General features: G+C 41.9%; 1 protein-coding gene and 1 long non-coding RNA gene across 2 annotated transcripts in view; one reads left to right on the plus strand and one right to left on the minus strand.

Moving 5' to 3' along the window:
• Positions 1-2,171: 2,171 nt before the first annotated feature.
• Positions 2,172-3,275, minus strand: LOC140740419 (uncharacterized). The gene is made up of 2 exons (XR_012101849.1): positions 3,056-3,275; positions 2,172-2,505 (listed from the first exon to the last, which is right to left on the minus strand). It is a non-coding gene; the product is annotated as an uncharacterized lncRNA (long non-coding RNA).
• A 698-nt stretch (positions 3,276-3,973) lies between these two features.
• dnmt1 (DNA (cytosine-5-)-methyltransferase 1) overlaps positions 3,974-19,159 on the plus strand; it is a 76,010-nt gene continuing 60,824 nt past the window's right edge. The window contains exons 1-5 of the mRNA XM_073069390.1: positions 3,974-4,191; positions 15,053-15,092; positions 15,685-15,792; positions 17,927-18,167; positions 18,458-18,533. Of these exons, the coding sequence (XP_072925491.1) occupies positions 4,133-4,191; positions 15,053-15,092; positions 15,685-15,792; positions 17,927-18,167; positions 18,458-18,533 (524 nt within the window). The 5' untranslated portion in view covers positions 3,974-4,132. The remainder of the gene's footprint in view (positions 4,192-15,052; positions 15,093-15,684; positions 15,793-17,926; positions 18,168-18,457; positions 18,534-19,159) is intronic.

Genomic DNA, 19,159 nt, shown 5'->3' on the forward strand with positions numbered 1-19,159 from the left:
TGCCTATACTAGAGACAATTGACAGTGGCAGTTAGCCTACAGCACATAGAACAGTGCAGTATAGTACTACCCATGATTGTTGTGCCAACCTTCTAACCTTCCTAATGCTTCCTTCCAGCATAACCCTCCATTCTTCTTTCATCCATGTGCCTATCTAAGAATCTTTTAAATGTCCCTAATGTATCTGCATCTACCAGCACCTTTGGTAGCATGTTCCACACACCCTGTATGCTATGGGGGTGGGGGGGACACCTCTGTCAGTCCTCTATGCTTTCCTTCAATTACTTTCAAATTATGTCCTCTCATATTAGCCATATGTTTGGGATATGTGAGGCGGCAGGTAGCGTAGTGGTTAGCACAATGCTTTACATTACAGGTGACCTAGGTTCAATTCCCACTGCTGCTTGGAAGGAGTTTGTACATTCTCCTTGTAAACACATATTTCCTCTGGGTGCTCCGGTTTCCTCCCACAGTCCAAAGACATAGTGATTGGTAAGTTAATTGGTCATTGTAAATTGTCCTGTGATTAGACTAGGATTAAATTGGGGATTGCTGGGCAGTGAGGTTCGAAGCTGGACGGGCCATTCTCAATGAAAAAATGAAACTAGAGAATGTATAAGAACCAGACAAGGAACCTGTAAACTCCATGGAGACAGCACCCAAAGTCAAGAGCAACCCAGATCACTGGACTAAAAGGCACCAATGTTGTTTTTCTTAAAAAAATAAATGAGTCAAGTTTCAAGCAATGGAGATGAATCAAGGCTCACAGAATTTCACAGCAAATATGTGTGCGGTACTGATGCTTCCTCAGGGTTATAGCTCATCAGCATATTGAAGGCTTATCCGTGGTGAGACTTACTGTGGCTGGGTCTTGGAGAGTTACAGGTGACAATAAGTGATTGTTGATTCGTTCCCAGAAATAGAATTCTCCCAGCCGTGGCCAGTGATACCCATCATTCTCATTTTGAATTGTTATTTATTCATCCAAATGCTTCATTAGGAACAGTTAATTCCCTTCCGGCATTCAGTTCTTGAACCAACCTGAACAACACTAATCACTGCTCTGACCTCTTTGGTCACTTTGCACTAAAATTAACTTTGTATAAAATATTTTAATGTGCAATTGTGTATAATTCATTTTTAATCGTTTTTCCTTCTGAGTGCTGCTGATCTGATGGTGCAATGAATACAGGTAATTGTGCAAATAACAAAACCTGGAATTGCTTTGCTATTGTCACATATACCAAGGTTCAGTGAAAATCAGTATGCTGTTCACACAGATCAAATCATTACACTGTGCATTGAGGTAGTATAAGATAAAGCAGCAACAGAATATAATAAAAAAGATTAACAGGTACACAAAGTGCAGTGCAGATAAATAATACAATGCAAGATCATAATGAGGTGGATTCTGAGCTTAAACGGTAGCATTGTGGTTAGCACAACACTATACAGTACAATCGGCCTGGGTTCAACTCCTGCTGTTGCCTGCAAGGAGTTTGTACGTTCTCCCCGTGACCGCGTGGGTTTCCGCCAGGTGCTTCCGCTTCCTCCCATGGTCCAAAGATGTATCGATTGGTAGGTCATTGTAAATTGCCCCGTAATTAGTCTCAGATCAAATTGGGGGTTTGTGGGGCGGTGTGCCTCGAAGGACCGGAATAGCCTATTTGGCACTGTTATCTCAATAAATAACATTTTTAAGAGTCCATTTCCAGATTTTAGACCATTCAATAATCTTATAACAATGGGCTAAAATCAGTCCTTGAGCCTGGTGGTACATGATTTTAGGCTTTTGTATCTTCTGCCCTGTGGGAGTCAGGAGAATGTTCCTACTGGGAATCTGAATGCACGTCACCACTCCATTGGTCCAGGTCTGTAAATAACCATTCTGCGATTACTCCACAACATCCTGAAAATCTCTTTTCAATAATTATAAAGAGTGTAGTCAGGTGGAATATTGTTCAACAAAGCATAACAGAGATTTCATCAAGGGAAAACAATTGACTAAATTTCCTGCTAAAGTTTCTACACGGTCAGAATGGACAATGGTTGTGCTGCTCATGGTCAATTACCTTCTGGTTTTCAAATTTTAACGTGTGGTTACAATTTTTGACACGTCTCAATGTTTCCTGCAATATCTTAATTGCAGGAATCCAGCTAGTGCATTATCGTCGTGCAAGAAATAAATTTTATTGGGAAATAATAACTACATTCTTCTTAGAAGTATGCAGGATGATTTTCTTCCACTCCAGTTCTGGGGTGACCAATGAAGCCGATGGAGGAACCTCAGGTTTTTCGACGGATTGGCCAGGAGAGGGCGGACGGGACAGTCAAATTGATTGTTCATGAAAACTTGCACTCCTGCTGTTTACGTGGGGCTTTTGTTCTTCCAGACTCGATGTTCTCAGTGCCGTCGTGCGCCAGGTATTGTCAGGGGATCAGAAGATGTTGCGATTTTTCTAGCCCATTCTTGAATTATTTCTTCTGCCCACCAGGTTTTTTTTTCTGCAACAGAATTCACACTCGAGTAGCAGCACACGCAAAATTCTGGAGGAACTCAGCAGGTCATGCGGCATCTATGGAAAGGTATAAACAGTCGACTTTTCGGCCCTGATGAAGGGTCTCAGCCCAAAACGTCGACTGTTTATTCTTTTCCATAGATGCTGCCTGGCCTGCTGAGTCCCTCCAACATTTTGTGTGTGTTTCTCAAATTTCCAGCATCTGCAGATTCTCTCATGTTTGTGTTCACACTCGGGTCTGTTTTGGGAGCTCGGTGCCAGGCATCCAGGTACCCCCGCCGCGGAGCATAGCTTTTACCGTCACTAGACCCCACACAAAGAGAAACCACCCATGAGCAAATTTCCGTTCCGCAAAAATTAGTTTATAACTACGTCTATCCAGTGACCCATGTCTGACATTTTCCTGATACTTCTTACTTTAAAAAGAAGCACCACTTCCTGTATACATTTTTTTAATTATTTAACGAGCTCACTTTAACAGCACGCACTCTGTTTCTACTGATTTTCCTGCAGGTGTATTTCACATTGTAACAAACCTTGCAGAGAAGAACCACAGTCAACCTCTTTAGAGTACTCCTGTTTGTTTTCCTCTGCGGCAGCGATATTCAATGTAGTAAGAATGAACGATCCATTATGCACGAGGAGGAAGGATGCAAAACAAAACAAAACGGTTGCAATTAAATGAATTATTTTTGTAAGCTTAAACAACATATGCCCATTGTGACATTTGCTGCAACGGCAGAGGGATTTTCGGTTTTCCCCCGTCTGACGTCATTGGAAGACCAGGGTGGATCCCAATTTGTGGATTTGTTCAAATGCCATGGAGGGAAAGTTGCTGAAGTACGACATCGAAATTAACATATAAAGCGGAATAACGCAGGCTGGTTCAAACAAGAACAACATTTGAATGATTTAATTTTAATGATATAGAAGACTACATGGTCCGGAAGATTTCAACCCAGTTAACACAAATATTAATATTAGGAACCCCTCTACACCACATTATGGTCGTTCCCTCTTCTGTCCCATTCATCTTTTGTGTGAGTGAATCCATTTCATTAAAGGGGAACTCTTAAACAACAACACCAACCGTCAAATATTATGCCATAACCCTTGTGGTTTTACCAAAAACTTTAATATTATTATAAACTTTATAAAATACCTAATTATATGCCCAATGATAAAACGAATAGATTAGCGAACATTGTCAATTAGTGTAAATCTTCTCTCCCCCTTCGTTAATTTGCGGGTCTGCCGAGTAATAGTCTGGAATGGAATAAGTCGGAACTGAGGGGGGCGCAAAAGAAATAAATTTGTAATCGGTTGCAATTTTGATACAAACTAAGATGATCTTTTGTGTTCCTTTTGTAGTATGAATTATAAAGGGATGTTGTAAGAAACGGCGCCCTGATTGTCGATGGGGATAGGTAGAGTTTAGGGGCGGTCGGGTATCACACCCCTCCGTGCTGCCGCCCTGTTCCCGGGGCCGGGCTCGCGCGCCAAACCCCCGCGCTCGCGCCTGCCTGCCCGCCTGTCGGTTTGTGCCCAGCGGCGGGTATCGGCCGTTTCTCCCCGGACCGCACCGCTCCTCTACGGACGCCGCCGCCGCCACCATGCCCGGCAGGACCCAGAACCCCTCTTCTTGCCCCCTGCCCGACGACGTCAAGAAGCGGTGAGTTCTAGCTGATGGAGTCCCCGGGGCCTGAGGCCTCCCGCCGGTTTTTTTTTACCCGTGCCCGTTGCCGCGGCTGCCGATCTAAGGGTTCAGCTCTTCTCCCCCTTCCCTCCAATGCGTATCGACACCCCTGCCTTCCACTTATGGCGTGTTTATGTTACTAATAACAGATTAGACGTTTGATTTACCAGCCCTCTTGCTCTCAAGCGTTTTGGCGCCAAATTCGGGAGGGGGGCGGGGGTTAGACAAGGAAGGGTAGTTGAGTTCCCCGGCCCTTCTACCGCAACGCCATTTCATTGCCGCCAAAGGATTAATGAGGGGCTGAGCTCGCAATTGCTGCGCAGATTTTCCCAATTGATACACAGATTGCCAGGTAGAACTGGCCTTTCTCTCCCCCCCCCCCCCCCTTTACTGGCGCTGTATGGCTTCTTGCCCCAAGGTGCAGACAGAGAGGTTTAAACTGAAGGACTGCGCCCTTGAGAGTGTTGTACTTCCTCAAGGGTGCTGCGTGAATTTTGTTTCTGGGTTGGGGGCCTTTTGAATTAAAAGTCAGAGGGAGAGCCACCCAGGCACGGGCTATTGGTTCCTCACACGGGAAAGTGAATGATTGAAATATCCAGGGCGGATTTTGGTTTTGCACCAGTAGCCATACGTATATGGGTCACACGAATGACTCAAATAAGTTCAAGTCCCACTGTGGAGACAAGGCAGAAATGCAGACTAGCTCCTGTGCAGATCCGTGACATCAAGGACACGGGAATGTAGATACTGAATGCGGGGGATCTGAGCAGGTTGTGGCATCTGTGCTGATGCAAGGTTTTGACCCGACATGTCAAATTCCTTTACTGTACCTCAGTTTCTCCAGCAGACTATTTGTTGCAGTGACATTGAGTTTCCTATTGAATGAAATGTTTAAGATGATGTTCCATCTGCTTGCTTTGGGTCTACAGTATGTAAAAGAAACTTGGCTTTACTTTGTAAGACATGCCCCCGAGGCCCATTTTCACTTCAGTTAATGTTAAAAGGAATATGGTGTATAGATATATGAACGGTATCACATTTACTTTCCAACATGAAAACTGTAACCACACTTTAGAGCTACCTTTACCGGCTGTGAATAATTTTCAGCATGTCCTTGCATGGTGCAAGGTGCTATTAGAAGTGCTGTGTACTGATGCATTTTGTGGAAAGAAATGCAATGATTTTGAGGTAAACAAGTGGCGTATGCTGCTCTCTGCCTAATATGTATGTAGTTCAGCCTCCTATTAATTTTGCCTCTTTAAAAAAGGATCTGTTCCCTTGACTTATTTGTGAACGTTTGTGAATAGTTTCTTCTGTCAGTTTTACATTTTGGTGCAGTGTGCTTACCCACCTTGCATTCTTAATGACAGTTGATTAGAAAGCTCTTGCAAAGATCCATGCTACAGGAAACTGCAAATTAATTCTGTTTTTCTAGCGTAAAGGATGTCAAAAATTGCAAATTGACAGATGCATAGTTAAGCAGCATGGGAATATGCCCTTCACCTCCACTTTTCGTGTTGACCACAATCCCTATCTACATTAATCCCACTTGCCTGTTCCCACCTCTCACCTGCCCCCGTACCTCCAAACCTTATTCATGTACCTGTCCAAACATTGTCATTTTACTTACTGCTACCATTCCTTGGGTGGCTCTGTTCCATGTAGGAAAGATTCCCACACTGCACCAGTCCCTCAGATCACCTTTGAATCTTTGCTGTCTCACCTCAGACCTATCCCCTCGAGTTTTAGACTTACATTCCGAGGGTATGTGACCAACTATTATATCAATGTCTCTCATAATTTTATAAACCACTGTAAGGTTACACTTCGACCTCCTTTGCTCAGGGGGGAGGGGGAATGGAAGGGAGGGAAAGAATAGCCCCAGTTTGTCCAATTTCTTCTGTAACCTTCCGTTTGAGTGCTATCCAGTCAGCTCTCGCCATACAGAAGTGCATTAAAAAAAAAGTCAGAATGCAAAATACAGAATAAAGTGCAAACACCATGATGAGGTAAATGGGGAGATCAGGAGTTGATGTTATAGTGTATGAGAAGTCTGTTCATGACTGTAACAATTTGGGCACCATGGTGGCGTGGTGGTTAACGTGATGCTTTTACAGCTTGGGGTGTCAGAGTTCAATCCTCGTCCCCTGGGAGGAGTGTCTGTACGTACTCTCTTTGGAATGAATGGGTTTTCCCTGGGTGTTCCAGTTTCTTCCCACCGTCCAAGAACATACCGGTCATTATAAATTGTCCCATGCTTAGGTTAGGGTTAAATCGGGATGGCTGGGGATTGCTGTGGTGGCGCTACTCAGAGGGCTACATTGCTAAATAAATACATAACAGTGTGACAAAAGCTGTCTGTGAGTCTGGAGAGGATTAGGCAGGGAATTTGAAAGATTTGTAGGTGATGTTAGCTGCTAGTGGTGGTGTCGGAATGTGACCAAGGCCAATGTTGAATTACTGTACAATGCTGAGTGCATGGAGTGACCTGGACACACAGTGGGGGAATTTAAAACACAAGCTTTTGATGGACCAGTAGTAAGCAGAGGAATGATAGGTTACAAATTAGGATGAAGTAGTATTCTGATTCTATTAGAGAGGTATTCATTTGACTGTGTTAGACTCTTCAGTGGAAAGTTTGGTAAGCAGGTGAAAAATAATTTGGGCAGTGAATGTATTTAAGTTTCTCTTTTTTTTCCTACTATAATGCAAGCAAAACCTCTGAATTTAAATATTTTAAATTTTTATTGAATTTGGGCAAGTGACTGTTAAAATTGATGGAACTATATAGTGTGTGTGGATGCCACAAAATCATTGTCTTTTAAAAGTGATTGCACCAGGTAGATTTTGAATTAGGTGCGTGATTCTGGAGCAATATATGAAGTATTGGTAGTGAACTCAACATGGAGCATTAGGAAATGTTTCCCAAAATTAATTAGTAAATTGACATGCCAAACAACGAGGGTGCTTTGAAAATGTAATGTAAAATCTGCAGATGCTGGAAATACAAAGTAAAAGGAAAGCTCTAGTTATCATTGCACGTTAGGCATCAGTGGAAAGAGACATTGAGTTGATGTTCCAGTTCAAAGAAAGTGGTTAGTAAAGTAGTAAGGGAGACAAAATAACACATCAGCCAATCACTAAGCCACTCCACAAAATATAGGGGTCCACAGATGCCCGACAGCTCTTTTTCTCATGCACTATCTCTTACTGTCCTTGTCTCTTATCTCCAATTCATACCTCCCAGCCTCAGAAGATTCCTATTTGCATAAAGAAATTGCCTATTCTTATACCCTTCAAGATCTCTAACATTTACCCCAGTAGTCATCCAGACAAACATGTTTTTCACTGTTATCTGCACTCAAGGCTCCAGACTGGTACTTGCACTAAGTTCTCAAAACAAGGCTGTGGACTAGTTCCCTCATTACTTTCTCAAAATATACTCACACCATTTTGCCTTAAAACTTCCATTTTGTACTGCTCATATTAGCATATAAAGGGGAACTAATTTAACCCATTCTTTACCACGTCTCAAGTTGCCATGGGATTAAATATAAACAGTCACCCAGTCAGTGAATTAAAAGGGGGCAGAGAGAATCTGAAGAAAGGAGCATATAAAAATTATAAACACAGGAGCAACCTGCACAAAGTGCTGGGAGAACCCAGCAAGTCAGGTGTGTTTTAGGACTGGTGATAAAAGCTGTGGATTGTTGACTGAGAGCAAGAACATAAACATTGCAATATGCAGTGAAGTAGGACATGCCTCGTGGGTCAGGTGCTAATAGGTGAGAAAATAAACTAAGCAGTTCAAAAACACAAAATTAATTATCTAGAATTCGATAAGTAACCTGGTATGGTAGGTTGCAATGTACCGAGATCGAAGGTGAGCTGCTGTCCTAAAGCTTGTGATGTATCTTGCTGGCTGAAGGTTCCACAAAGCAGTCACACAATATGTGCAAACACGAGGAAATCTGCAGATGCTGTGTTTGACTTCTCAATAAGAGACCACATTTCAAACACTGAAAACAGTACAAAGATTAAATGAGCTGCTGCTGCTTTTGGAAGGATTGTCCCTGGATGATGGAAAAAGCAGAAGAAAAGGTAGGTGTGTGGAAAACTGCCAAAAGAAAGGCAGTGGTTGGTGAGGATGGCAAAGCAGATTCTCAAAGGGCATGGTCCCTTTAAAATATTTAGGAAGGCAAGTAAGACTTTTTTTTGGTGGAAATGGCGATTGATGATCTGTTGAATGTGAACGAGGTGGAGTGGAGTGAAGACAGGATCTCTACTGCAGCTTTGTACAAGCCAGGTGTGAGGAGTGGGAAACGATGAGGTGCTGTTAACAATAGCCATGGTTCAGGAGAAAGAAGGACATTGCAGGTTTCTGTGTGGAATCATGGCAAATTTAATGGAATTACAAGCGAGAGAAAATCTGCAGATGCTGGAAATCCAGTCTTGTCGAAGGGTCTCGGCCTCAAATGTCGACTGTACTCATAGATGCTGCCTGGGCTGCTGAGTTCCTCCAGCATTTTGTGTGTTGCAAATTTAATGGAGATGGAAGAACAGGAAGAATGAATGGAGTTCCTGCAGGAGGCAGGGTGAGCAGAAGCAAAGACCAGATAGTTGAGTCTGTCCCTCAATCCAGAGAGTGACTGTGTGAGGGTTACAGCTGGGAGGAAATGGGTAGCAAGAGTAATAAAGTGCTAACTTGGGGGTGGGGTATTGAGGGAGGAGATCCAACTAGAACTGAAACAAAAGTTGGTGCACATATCCCACAGAATATCTAGGTGCATTACTGACTTTAATTGTTGATTCAATTAATAACATTTTAATTGTGACTATCTTTGTTCCCCTTTCAAAAATAAAATCTGAATTATTATTGTGTAGCCAACGTGTTAGTCCACTGGACCTATGTAAAAGCTATAGACAGTCCCATTTTCTAGCACATTCCATCATCCTGGAAGTTTATTTTTTCATTCCAATACATGGTAGTCAGTCAGTTTGTTCTCTCTTGTTCGCCATTGTTTGCTTTTTGTGGTTTCAACACAGGATTTAGTTTCACTAAGTTTGCACCCTGAGTCTATTTCTAAAAACAGAATTGTAGCAAAAGGATATATTTCTGCTGTGCGTTAAACTGAATAAACGCCTCACTGTTTTGACAGAAAATCCAGTGCACAAGTTAAAACCAGCTCAAACACATCATTGCTTGTGAACAAATTGAGTATCTAGCTGATGTAAAATATTTTCTCAACTGTCCCAATTTATTTTGTTTTTTTTATTGTTTCTTTATAACTTGACACTTTAACACAGCTCATGCATTAAAGTGTTAAGCTATAATGTAGCACCAAAAAATATCACATAGCCAATGAATTTAACCAGATTTAAATACTGGCACCAATCTGTCTGATTCAAACTTCTTCTTCTGAATGCTGGGTGCAAACTAAAAATTGTCCTACTGCCAATCTGAACAACCCACATAATCACAGACTGAGAGCTTTGTTGTTGTGTAAGTGCTGTCTGCTGAGAAAAGTGTGGGATGAGCACACTTCTGACAGCTAACTTTGTCTAGCATATATATTGGTATGTCGTTCCTTGTATCATGGCAAAACATTTCGGAGTTCTTAATGTTTTTTTTAAGTGCTGGAAATGGGCATTAAATGTTCAACATATTCACCAGGCTATATAGCAGTTGTGGAGGGAGTAACTTGACCAAAAAGGTTGGTAATAACATACTGTGACGCTACCGTACCCGCCTTTCTCACCTTGTATCTCACCAGACACACCTTCTCCACCTTTCACCTTTAAGCATTTCATTGTACTTCCTGTTCATTTTCACATCCTCATCAGCACCTACCTCTTCACAAGGAAGCTTCTATGAAACCTCAGGAAATGCATCCTCTGTCCTCTTGCTTCCATCCTTCCCACAATCTGGGTTTCCAAACACTTGTTTCAGTTGAAGCAGCAGTTCAGTATTACCTTCAGTTTGGTTATACATTCATATCTGTATTTGGGAGAACTCCAATGCAGGTTGAGTGGCGTCTTCACATAGAACATGGAATAGTACAGCACAGCACAGGAACAGGGTATTCAGACCATAGTGTTTTGGTGAACCAGCTAAAAAGCAAATCAAAAACACCCAAGCACTAGTTCCTCCTACCTACACCATAGCCTTATCCCTCCATCTTCCTTACATCCATAAGACCATAAGATTTAGGAGCAGAAGCAGGCCATTTGGCCCATTGAGTCTGCTCCACCGTTCAATCATGGGCTGATCCAATTCATCCAGTCATCCCACTCCCCTGCTTTCACCCCGTACCCTTTGATGTCCTGGCTAATCAAGAACCTATCTATCTCTGCCTTAAGTACACCCAATGACGTGGTCTCCACAGCCACTTGTGGCAACAAATTCCACAGATCTACCACTCTTTGACTTAAATAATTCCTCTCGATTTCAGTTCTAAAAGGACATCCTTCAATCCTGAAGTCATGCCCTCTTGTCCTAGGATCCCCTATCATGGGAAATAACTTTACCATATCTAATCTGTTCAGGCCTTCTAACATTTGAAATGTTTCTATGAGATCCCCCTTCATTCTCCTGAACTCTAGGGAATACAGCCCAAGAGCTGCCAGACGTTCCTCATATGGTAACCCTCTCATTCCTGAAATCATTCTCGTGAATCTTCTCTGAACCCTCTCCAATGTCAGTATGTCCTTTCTAAAATAAGGTGCCCAAAACTGCACACAATGCTCCAAATGTGGTCTCACGAGTGCCTTATAGAGCCTCAACATCACATCCCAGCTCTTGTATTCTATAACTCTAGAAACAAATGCCAACATTGCATTCGACTTCTTCACAACCGACTCAAGCTGCAGGTTAACTTTTAGGGTATCCTGCACAAGGACTCCCAAGTCTCTTTGCATCTCTGCATTTTGAATTCTCTCCTCATCTAAATAATAGTCTGCTCATTTATTTCTTCCACCAAAGTGCATGACCATACACTTTCCAACATTTTATTTCATTTGCCACTTCTTTGCCCATTCCCCTAAACTATCTAAGCCTCTCTGCAGGCTCTCTGTTTCCTCAACAGTACCTGCTCCTCCACCTATCTTTGTATCATCGGCATATTTAGCCTCAAATCCCTTAATACCATAGTCCAAATTATTGACGTACATTGTAAAAAGTAACGGTCCCAACACTGACCCCTGTGGAACTCCACTGGTAACCGGCAGCCAGCCAGAATAGGATCCCTTTATTCCCACTCTCTGTTCTCTGCCAACCAGCCAATGCTCCACCCATGCTAGTAATTCCATGGGCTCTTATCTTGCTAAGCAGCCTCATGTGTGGCACCATGTCAAATGCCTTCTGAAAATCCAAGTACACCACATCTACTGCATCTCCTTTGTCTACCCTGCATGTAATTACCTCAAAGAATTGCAGTAGGTTTGTCAGGCAGGATCTTCCTTTCAGGAAACCATGCTGGCTTTGGCCTATCTTGTCGTGTGCCTCCAGGTACTCCATAATCTCATCCCTAATAATTGATTCCAACAACTTCCCAGCCACTGATGTCAGGCTAACAGGTCTATAGTTTCCTTTCTGCTTCCTCCCACCTTTCTTAGATAGTGGAGTAACATTTGCAATTTTCCAGTTATCCGGTACAATGCCAGAATCTATCGACTCTTGAAAGATCTTTGTTAATGCCTCTGCAATCCCTCCAGCTACTTCCTTCAGAACCCAAGGGTGCATTTCATCAGGTCCAGGAGATTTATCCACCCTCAGACCATTAAGCTTCCTGACCACCTTCTCAGTCATAAGTTTCACTGCACGTACTCCACTGCCCTGACACTCTTGAAGGTCTGATATACTGCAGATGTCTTCCACTGTGAAGACTGATGCAAAATACACATTCAGTAACCTCTGCCATCTCTACATCTCTCATTTCAATATCTCCAGCATCATTTTCTATTGGTCCTATATCTACCCTCGACTCTTTTACCTTTTATATACTTAAAAAAGTATATGCCATGTGCCTATCCAAACGGCTCCTAAAAGCATCTAATGTATTTGCCTCTATCACCATACCGGGCAGTGCATTCCTGGCATTTACCACTCTGAGTAAAATAAAAGTTGCCCCTCACATCCTTTTGAACCTCCCTCCTCTCACCTTCAGTGCATGCCCTCTGGTATTAGACATTTCAACCCTGAGAAATATACTCTGTTATATGTATGCCTCTCATAATCTTGTAAACCTTTATCAGATCTCCTCAGCCTCTGGCACTCCAGAGAGAGCGACCCAAGTTTAACCAGCTTTTTGTGACAGCAAATGTTCTCTAATCCAGGCAGCAAGCTGGTAAACCTCTTCTGTACTCTCTCGTAAGCTCAACAGCTTTCCTATAGTGGGACAACCGGAATTGTACGTAATACAGTACTCCAGATGTGTCCTAACCAGAGTTTTATAAAGTTGCAACATAACCTCTTGACTTTTGAACGCAGTGTCTTGACCAATAAAAGCAAGCATTCCATAAACATTTTTAAATACCTTATCAACCTGTGTAGCCACTTGCAAGGAGTTAAGAACTTGGATCCCAAGATCTCTGCTCAGCAACACTGTTAAGTACAGTTTGCTGTCTCCTTCCATTTGACCTACCGTGGTGCAACATCTCGCATTTATCTGGGCTAAACTCCATCTGCCATTTCTCTGATCTATATCGTGCTGTATTCCTTGCCAGTCTTCTACACAATCCACATCTCCACCAGTTTTGGTATCATCTGCAAATTTCCTATCCCACACATCTGCATTTTCATCCAGGTCATTTATATACATCACAAATAGCAGATCCCTGTGGAACACACTAATTACAGACCTCTAACTCATTTAAGACCCTTCAACCACTGTCCTCTGTCTTCTATGCAGAAGCCAGTTCTGAATCCAAACAGCCAATTTGCCGCACATCTCATACATCTTACTTTGTCAAACACCTTACTAAAATTCACGTAGACTGCATCCACTGCCCTACCCTCATCATCTCTCGTCACCTTGTCAAAAAATCTTAATCAAGTTGGTAAGGCACAATCTGCCCCACACAAAGCCATGCTGGCTCTCCCTAATTGGGTCATGTGTTTCCAAATGCTCACGTGTCCTATCCCTAGGCATTTTCTCCAGCAATTTCCCTACAACTGACGTGAGACTCACCAGTCCATAGTTTTACCACACCAGCTCCCTTATGGTATGCAAGGATTATCCCAAGCTTCAGTTACTGCCTCTTTAATTCTTCATCCCACATTGTGCTTCATTGGAATAGTGTAAGAGGCCCATATAACATAGGTATGTTATGGCTCAGATCACAACTTTGAATTTAATTTGGATTTCCAGCCTTTTCATATAGCGTTAAGAACAGGCCAGTTCTAATAAAAGCCTTGCCAACCTGTCATGTCACCTCCTGAATAAGGACTCTTAGGTTTTTTAAAAAATATATGTATTCTGTGTTTTCACTCATTATTGTTCTTTCTAGTTGTCATTTGCACAGAAGAGGAGACCTGATTTTTCTCTTTGAATAGTTTCCATGGTTTTCTTTGTTTCGTGACTGTGGGGAAGATGAATCTCAGGGAGGTTGTACTGCATACGTAGATAATAAATGTACTTCGAATCCTTTGAGTATTGTTCAATGAATCCTTTTCCCTGCTATCCAACCTGCTGAGTAATTCCAGCATTTTCATTCCAGATTTCCAGCAACTGAATTGTTTTGTGTGGTGGTTCCAGGCTTTTTATTGCTTTCATTTGGATTTCTAAACCTACTGTAATTATCATATCTTTAGATGCTCTTACAGGCCCCAAATGTGATAAGGAAATCTTTACCACTCCCACTTAGCTGATCTGCCCTTTCACAGATATTTCCTTTGTTCTGTACAGTAATTGCAATAAATTTGACTTCTAATGTTATTTCTAGTTCTGATGGCAGGTCATTGATCTGTAAGCTCTTGCTCTCTCTAGATTGCTGCTGGATCCACTAGCTATTATCAGCATTTCTCTTTTACTTTGCATCACTTGTTGCTCAGTATGGGAATTACTCAACAAATGAATTTCCCACTATCATGCTATCGTGTGATGTGGTTGTGATGGAAAATTGTTACATTACGGTTGTTCAAGCCATCTCCCGTTTGACTTGTAATCTGATGATTGGGATACTTGAAAAATAAATACTTGGATATAAGATAAACATTCCTTCTGGATTTAGAATTCAGACTATAAGCTCAACTAGAGCCTTACCAATCACTGGTGAAACTGGGTGATGTTTCTTCAATTCCCTACCTGGATCCTTAGAAACTTTTAAATCTTAGACTTGCTTTATTTTTTTTGTAAAAGGGATAGGGGCAATAGTATGTTTGAAACATCCATGACCTATTGAAGGGAAAGCGACTCAGCATTGAATGATTCATTCTTGTCTTCATTCCGAGCCATTGTTTCCACTGTAAGTTCTTGCGCCTAAATATTTTTCGAAAATATGTAATGTATGCGCACTGCAGTTGCTTCCCATTTTGGAGCTGATTCTATTTGCTAGGGTCTAGTTACAAAGACAGTTTGAAAATTACATGGATTATAACAAATTTCTAGGGACAATGAATTGTGTAACAAGAAGGGGGGAGGATTTAGAGTTGTGCTTAAATGGCTTGTCCCAGTTTTAACACCTTTCTTGTTCCCTCTGAAACTACATTAGATCCTTCAGTGTATTATTTAATATGGCGTAAATCTGTGATCGGCAAGATTGGAAAGTAAACCTGCTAAATGCTGAGGGTACAGTTTATATATCTGATGTACTTTGATCGTTGACCTTTTTTTTTCAGGCTTCAAGCCCTTGAGGATAAAGTTGGCCTCACAGAGAAGGTATGTTGAAATATTAAGTATTGTCTTCTAATCTGTATTTTAGTGGTTTCAAAAGGGTCTTGTCAGTAGTAATCCACCAATCAAAATTTGAGCAAACAGATAAAATTTGAATACTGGTTGCCTGTGATGAACGTGATCAATCAGTTGCATTTTATGGTATTGCAGGACCTCTGTAGGCTTCTGCAAATTATTATTACCTCAGAATTTTCAGTATTAAGTTCTTTCTCTTTACAGTATGAACTTGCCACTATGCTGTTTTGCCCTTTGGTACCTTTTGACCTCTTTTCTGAAGGGAAAATGAAGGATCTCGTACTTCCCTGACCTATATGACAAGTAAACTCTTGGGCTTCCAGCCAGGTACAGGTATCAATTTGAACAGACGTTGCGATAACAAACTCTGCAGTCTTCATCAGGGATGATTTTAAACATCAGTTAAAATCGTTACCTGTACCTGACTGGATGGCTGAGAAGAGTTTATTTCTTTCTTTTATTTTCTTGCCGTATTCTGTTTCCTCCTTTGTGATGTTTTTATTTCAATGTTTTAATGGTCATCAAAGCACAAAATTAAAAAAAAATAATGATTCTCTTTCAGGAATGTGTGAAAGAAAAGCTGAGTTTGCTGCATGGTTTCTTACAATCAGGTGCACAAAATGACCTCAGTGAGCTGGAAACAAAATTTCAAAAAGAAGAACTCTCTGAAGTAAGTTGGTAAAGAATTCGGGTTAAGTAAGGTAGTGGAGAGCGTGTTTTGTCTTTTAGAATTCTATGTCGGGCTGAATGTGCAGGGAAGCGTGCTACCCCTTGACCCACAGTTTGATATGTGGCCTTACAATATAGCTTGCAGGTTTAATAACCCAAGGAATGCACCCTCGTGTTCTGAAGGAAGTAGCTGTGGAGATTGCGGAGGCATTAGCAATGATCTTTCAAAAGTCAATAGATTCTGGCCTGGTTCTAGAGGACTGGAAGACTGCAAATATCACTCCGCTATTTAAGAAGGGGGCAAGGAAGCAAAAAGGAAATCATAGACCTGTTAGCTTAACATCGGTGGTTGGGAAGTTGTTGGAATCGATTGTCAAGGATGAGGTTACGGAGTACCTGGAGGCATATGACAAGGTGGGCAGAACTCAGCATGGTTTCCTTAAAGGAAAATCCTGCCTAACAAACCTACTGCAATTTTTTGAGGAAATTACAAGTAGGCTAGACAAGAGTGTATTTGGATTTTCAGAAGGCCTTTGACAAGGTGCCGCACATGAGGCTGCTAACAAAAATTTTTTGCCAGAGGGTGGTGAATCTATGGAATTTGTTGCCACGGGTGGCAGTGGAGGCCAAGTCATTAGGTGTATTTAAGGCAGAGATTGATAGGTATCTGAGTAGTCAGGGCATCAAAGGTTATGGTGAGAAGGCGGGAGAATGGGACTAAAGGGGAGATTGGATCAGCTCATGATGAAACAGTGGAGCAGACTCGATGGGCCGAATGGCCAACTTCTGCTCCTTTGTCTTAATGGTCTTATGGCGGACAGAGGAGATTTACTAGAATGTTACCTGGGTTTCAGCACCTAAGTTACAGAGAAAAGTTGAATAGGTTAGGTCTTTATTCTTTGGAGTGTAGAAGGTTGAGGGGGGACTTGATAGAGGTATTTAAAATCATGGGGGGTAGATAGAGTTGATGTTGATAGGCTTTTTCCATTGAGAGTAGGGGAGATTCAAACAAAGAGGACATGAGTTGAGAGTTAAGGGACAAAAGTTTAGGGGTAACACGAGGGGGAATTTCTTTACTCAGAGAGTGGTAGCTGTGTGGAACGAGCTTCCAGTAGAAGTGGTAGAGGCAGGTTCAATATTGTCATTTAAAGTAAAATTTGGACAGGAAAGGAATGGAGGGTTTGGGCTGAGAGCAGGTCGGTGGGACTAGGTGAGAGTAAGCGTTCGGCACGGACTAGAAGGGCTGAGATGGCCTGTTTCCGTGCTGTAATTGTTATAAACATTGGAATTGGGTGATTTCAGACTACGGAACCTGTCAGATTATTGCCTAGATGAGCGTCTTCACTTGCTGTTCTTGCAAAATGTGGTTCCTTGTTCTCAGCAATAGGAAATGTAAGGGGGCATGATTGCGGATTGTTATACCGCACTTCGTTTCTCCAAGATTAGGGGTCCGAGTGCATTGCTGGCAAGAGCATCATCAACTCCTAAATACCATTTGAGATGGTGGTAGTTGAGCCATCATCTTGAATCATTAAACACGTGTACTGAAGATACTGCCAAGATATTGTTAGCTAGGGAGTTTTTGTGGGAATGACACTACACTACCAAGTTATTATTCTGTGTGAGGTAAGGGAATCTGCAAGTGGTGTTCCCATTTGCTTGTGTTTTTTTTTCAGAGAATGGTCACACATTTGTGAGCTGTGGTGAGAATAGCCTAGTGAATTACAGTTGGTGATAGGTTTGCACTTGACAATGAGGCTTAGGGTTTAGTTTAGTTTAGTTAGCATAGTGTTTAGTAGAACGCTTTACAGTACAGGCTACCCAGGTTCAGTTCCCACCACTGCCTCTAAGGGGTTTGTATGTTCTACCTGTGACCACATGGGTCACAGTCCAAAGACATACTGGTAGGTTAATCGTTCATGGTAAACTGGCCCGTGATTAGCCTAGGATTAAATTGGGGGTTGCTGGGCAGTGTGGCTCAAAGGTCCTATTCTGCACTATATCTCAATAAAAATAAAATAGTCTGAGTTGGGTTGACACTTGGACTTGTTCACCTCACTTATTTATAAGTAATCTATCATTGCTTCCTGCTTACATGACAGATTTACCCTGATGCAAATTATTTTTCCTCCCAGGAGGGTTATCTAGCCAAAGTGAAAGCATTGCTCAGCCAAGAGCTTTCAATGGGGAATGGAGATTCCGAGCTTGGTATTAATTCAAATGGTTGCACAGAAAATGGAGCCAAGGACAGTGATAACGGTGCTGCTGATGAGCCAAATGGCCAAGAGGAGAGCAATATGGAAACAGATGCAGTGGTTTTTCCTGCAGCAAAGGGTCGTGGAAAGCGACTGAGTAAATCCAATGGAGACAGCAAACGTAAGCTTGAGTTCACTAACCTGTGCTGGTTTTTTGTGTTGCCTTTTTGTACTTGGTGATAGTGCATTTTCTGTTGCTGTGGGTGTAGAATCCTTCATTAATCTTCCAAAAACCTATTTGTGGGACCTTGTTGTGCTGGATTTTCCATATTAAAATAATTACAGTTTAGATGTCCTTCTGTATATAATTTTTATGCCAAAATGTCAATGGGCTTACGAGCTTCTATCATTTGCAATTTCTCCAGATCTTGCTGTTTTTGATTTTAACAATTTCTGTGTGATCTGTTCTAGGATTATCGGGAAGTCCAAGGATCACCAGGAACTCAGCAAAGCAACAAGCTACAATTATATCCATGTTTGCTAAAGTGTGAGTGTTCTAACTCTTCCTGGTTGATCAATCACAGGCATATTAATGCGTGGCTGACAGACTGGTGTAGGGGGCAGGGCTTCAGGTTCCTGGATCATTGGGGCATCTCCTGGGGGAGGTACAAACTGTACAAAAAGGATGGGTTACACCTGAACCCAAAGGGGTCCAATATCCTAGCAAGCAGGTTTACTAGAGCTGTTAGAGAGGGTTTAAATGAATTTGGCAGGGGGATGGGAACCGGAGTGATAGGGCTGAGGAATGGGAAAACAGAAATAAATCAAAGATAGCATGCAACAAAGATGATAGAAAGGACAGGCAGGAGATAAGGCATAATCACAGCCAGTGGGATGAGTTACAGGGCAATAAAGATATGATGCAGTTAAAACAGAAATCAACATATACTGGACTGAAAGTGTTGCTTTTGAATGCATGCAGCATAAGAAATAAAATGGACGATCTTAAAATTCAGCTACAGATTGGCAAGTATGATGTTGTGGCCATCTCTAAAACTTGGCTAAAGACAGCAGAGCAGCAGTGGCTGGAGTTTCTGCGAAAAATGAGGGAAGTGCAAGACAGATATATTTCAAATAAGAAGAAATTTTCAAATGGAAGAAGGACACTACCGT

Source organism: Hemitrygon akajei, chromosome 16 (assembly GCF_048418815.1).
Source record: "Hemitrygon akajei chromosome 16, sHemAka1.3, whole genome shotgun sequence".
Taxonomy (NCBI): Eukaryota; Metazoa; Chordata; class Chondrichthyes; order Myliobatiformes; family Dasyatidae; genus Hemitrygon; species Hemitrygon akajei.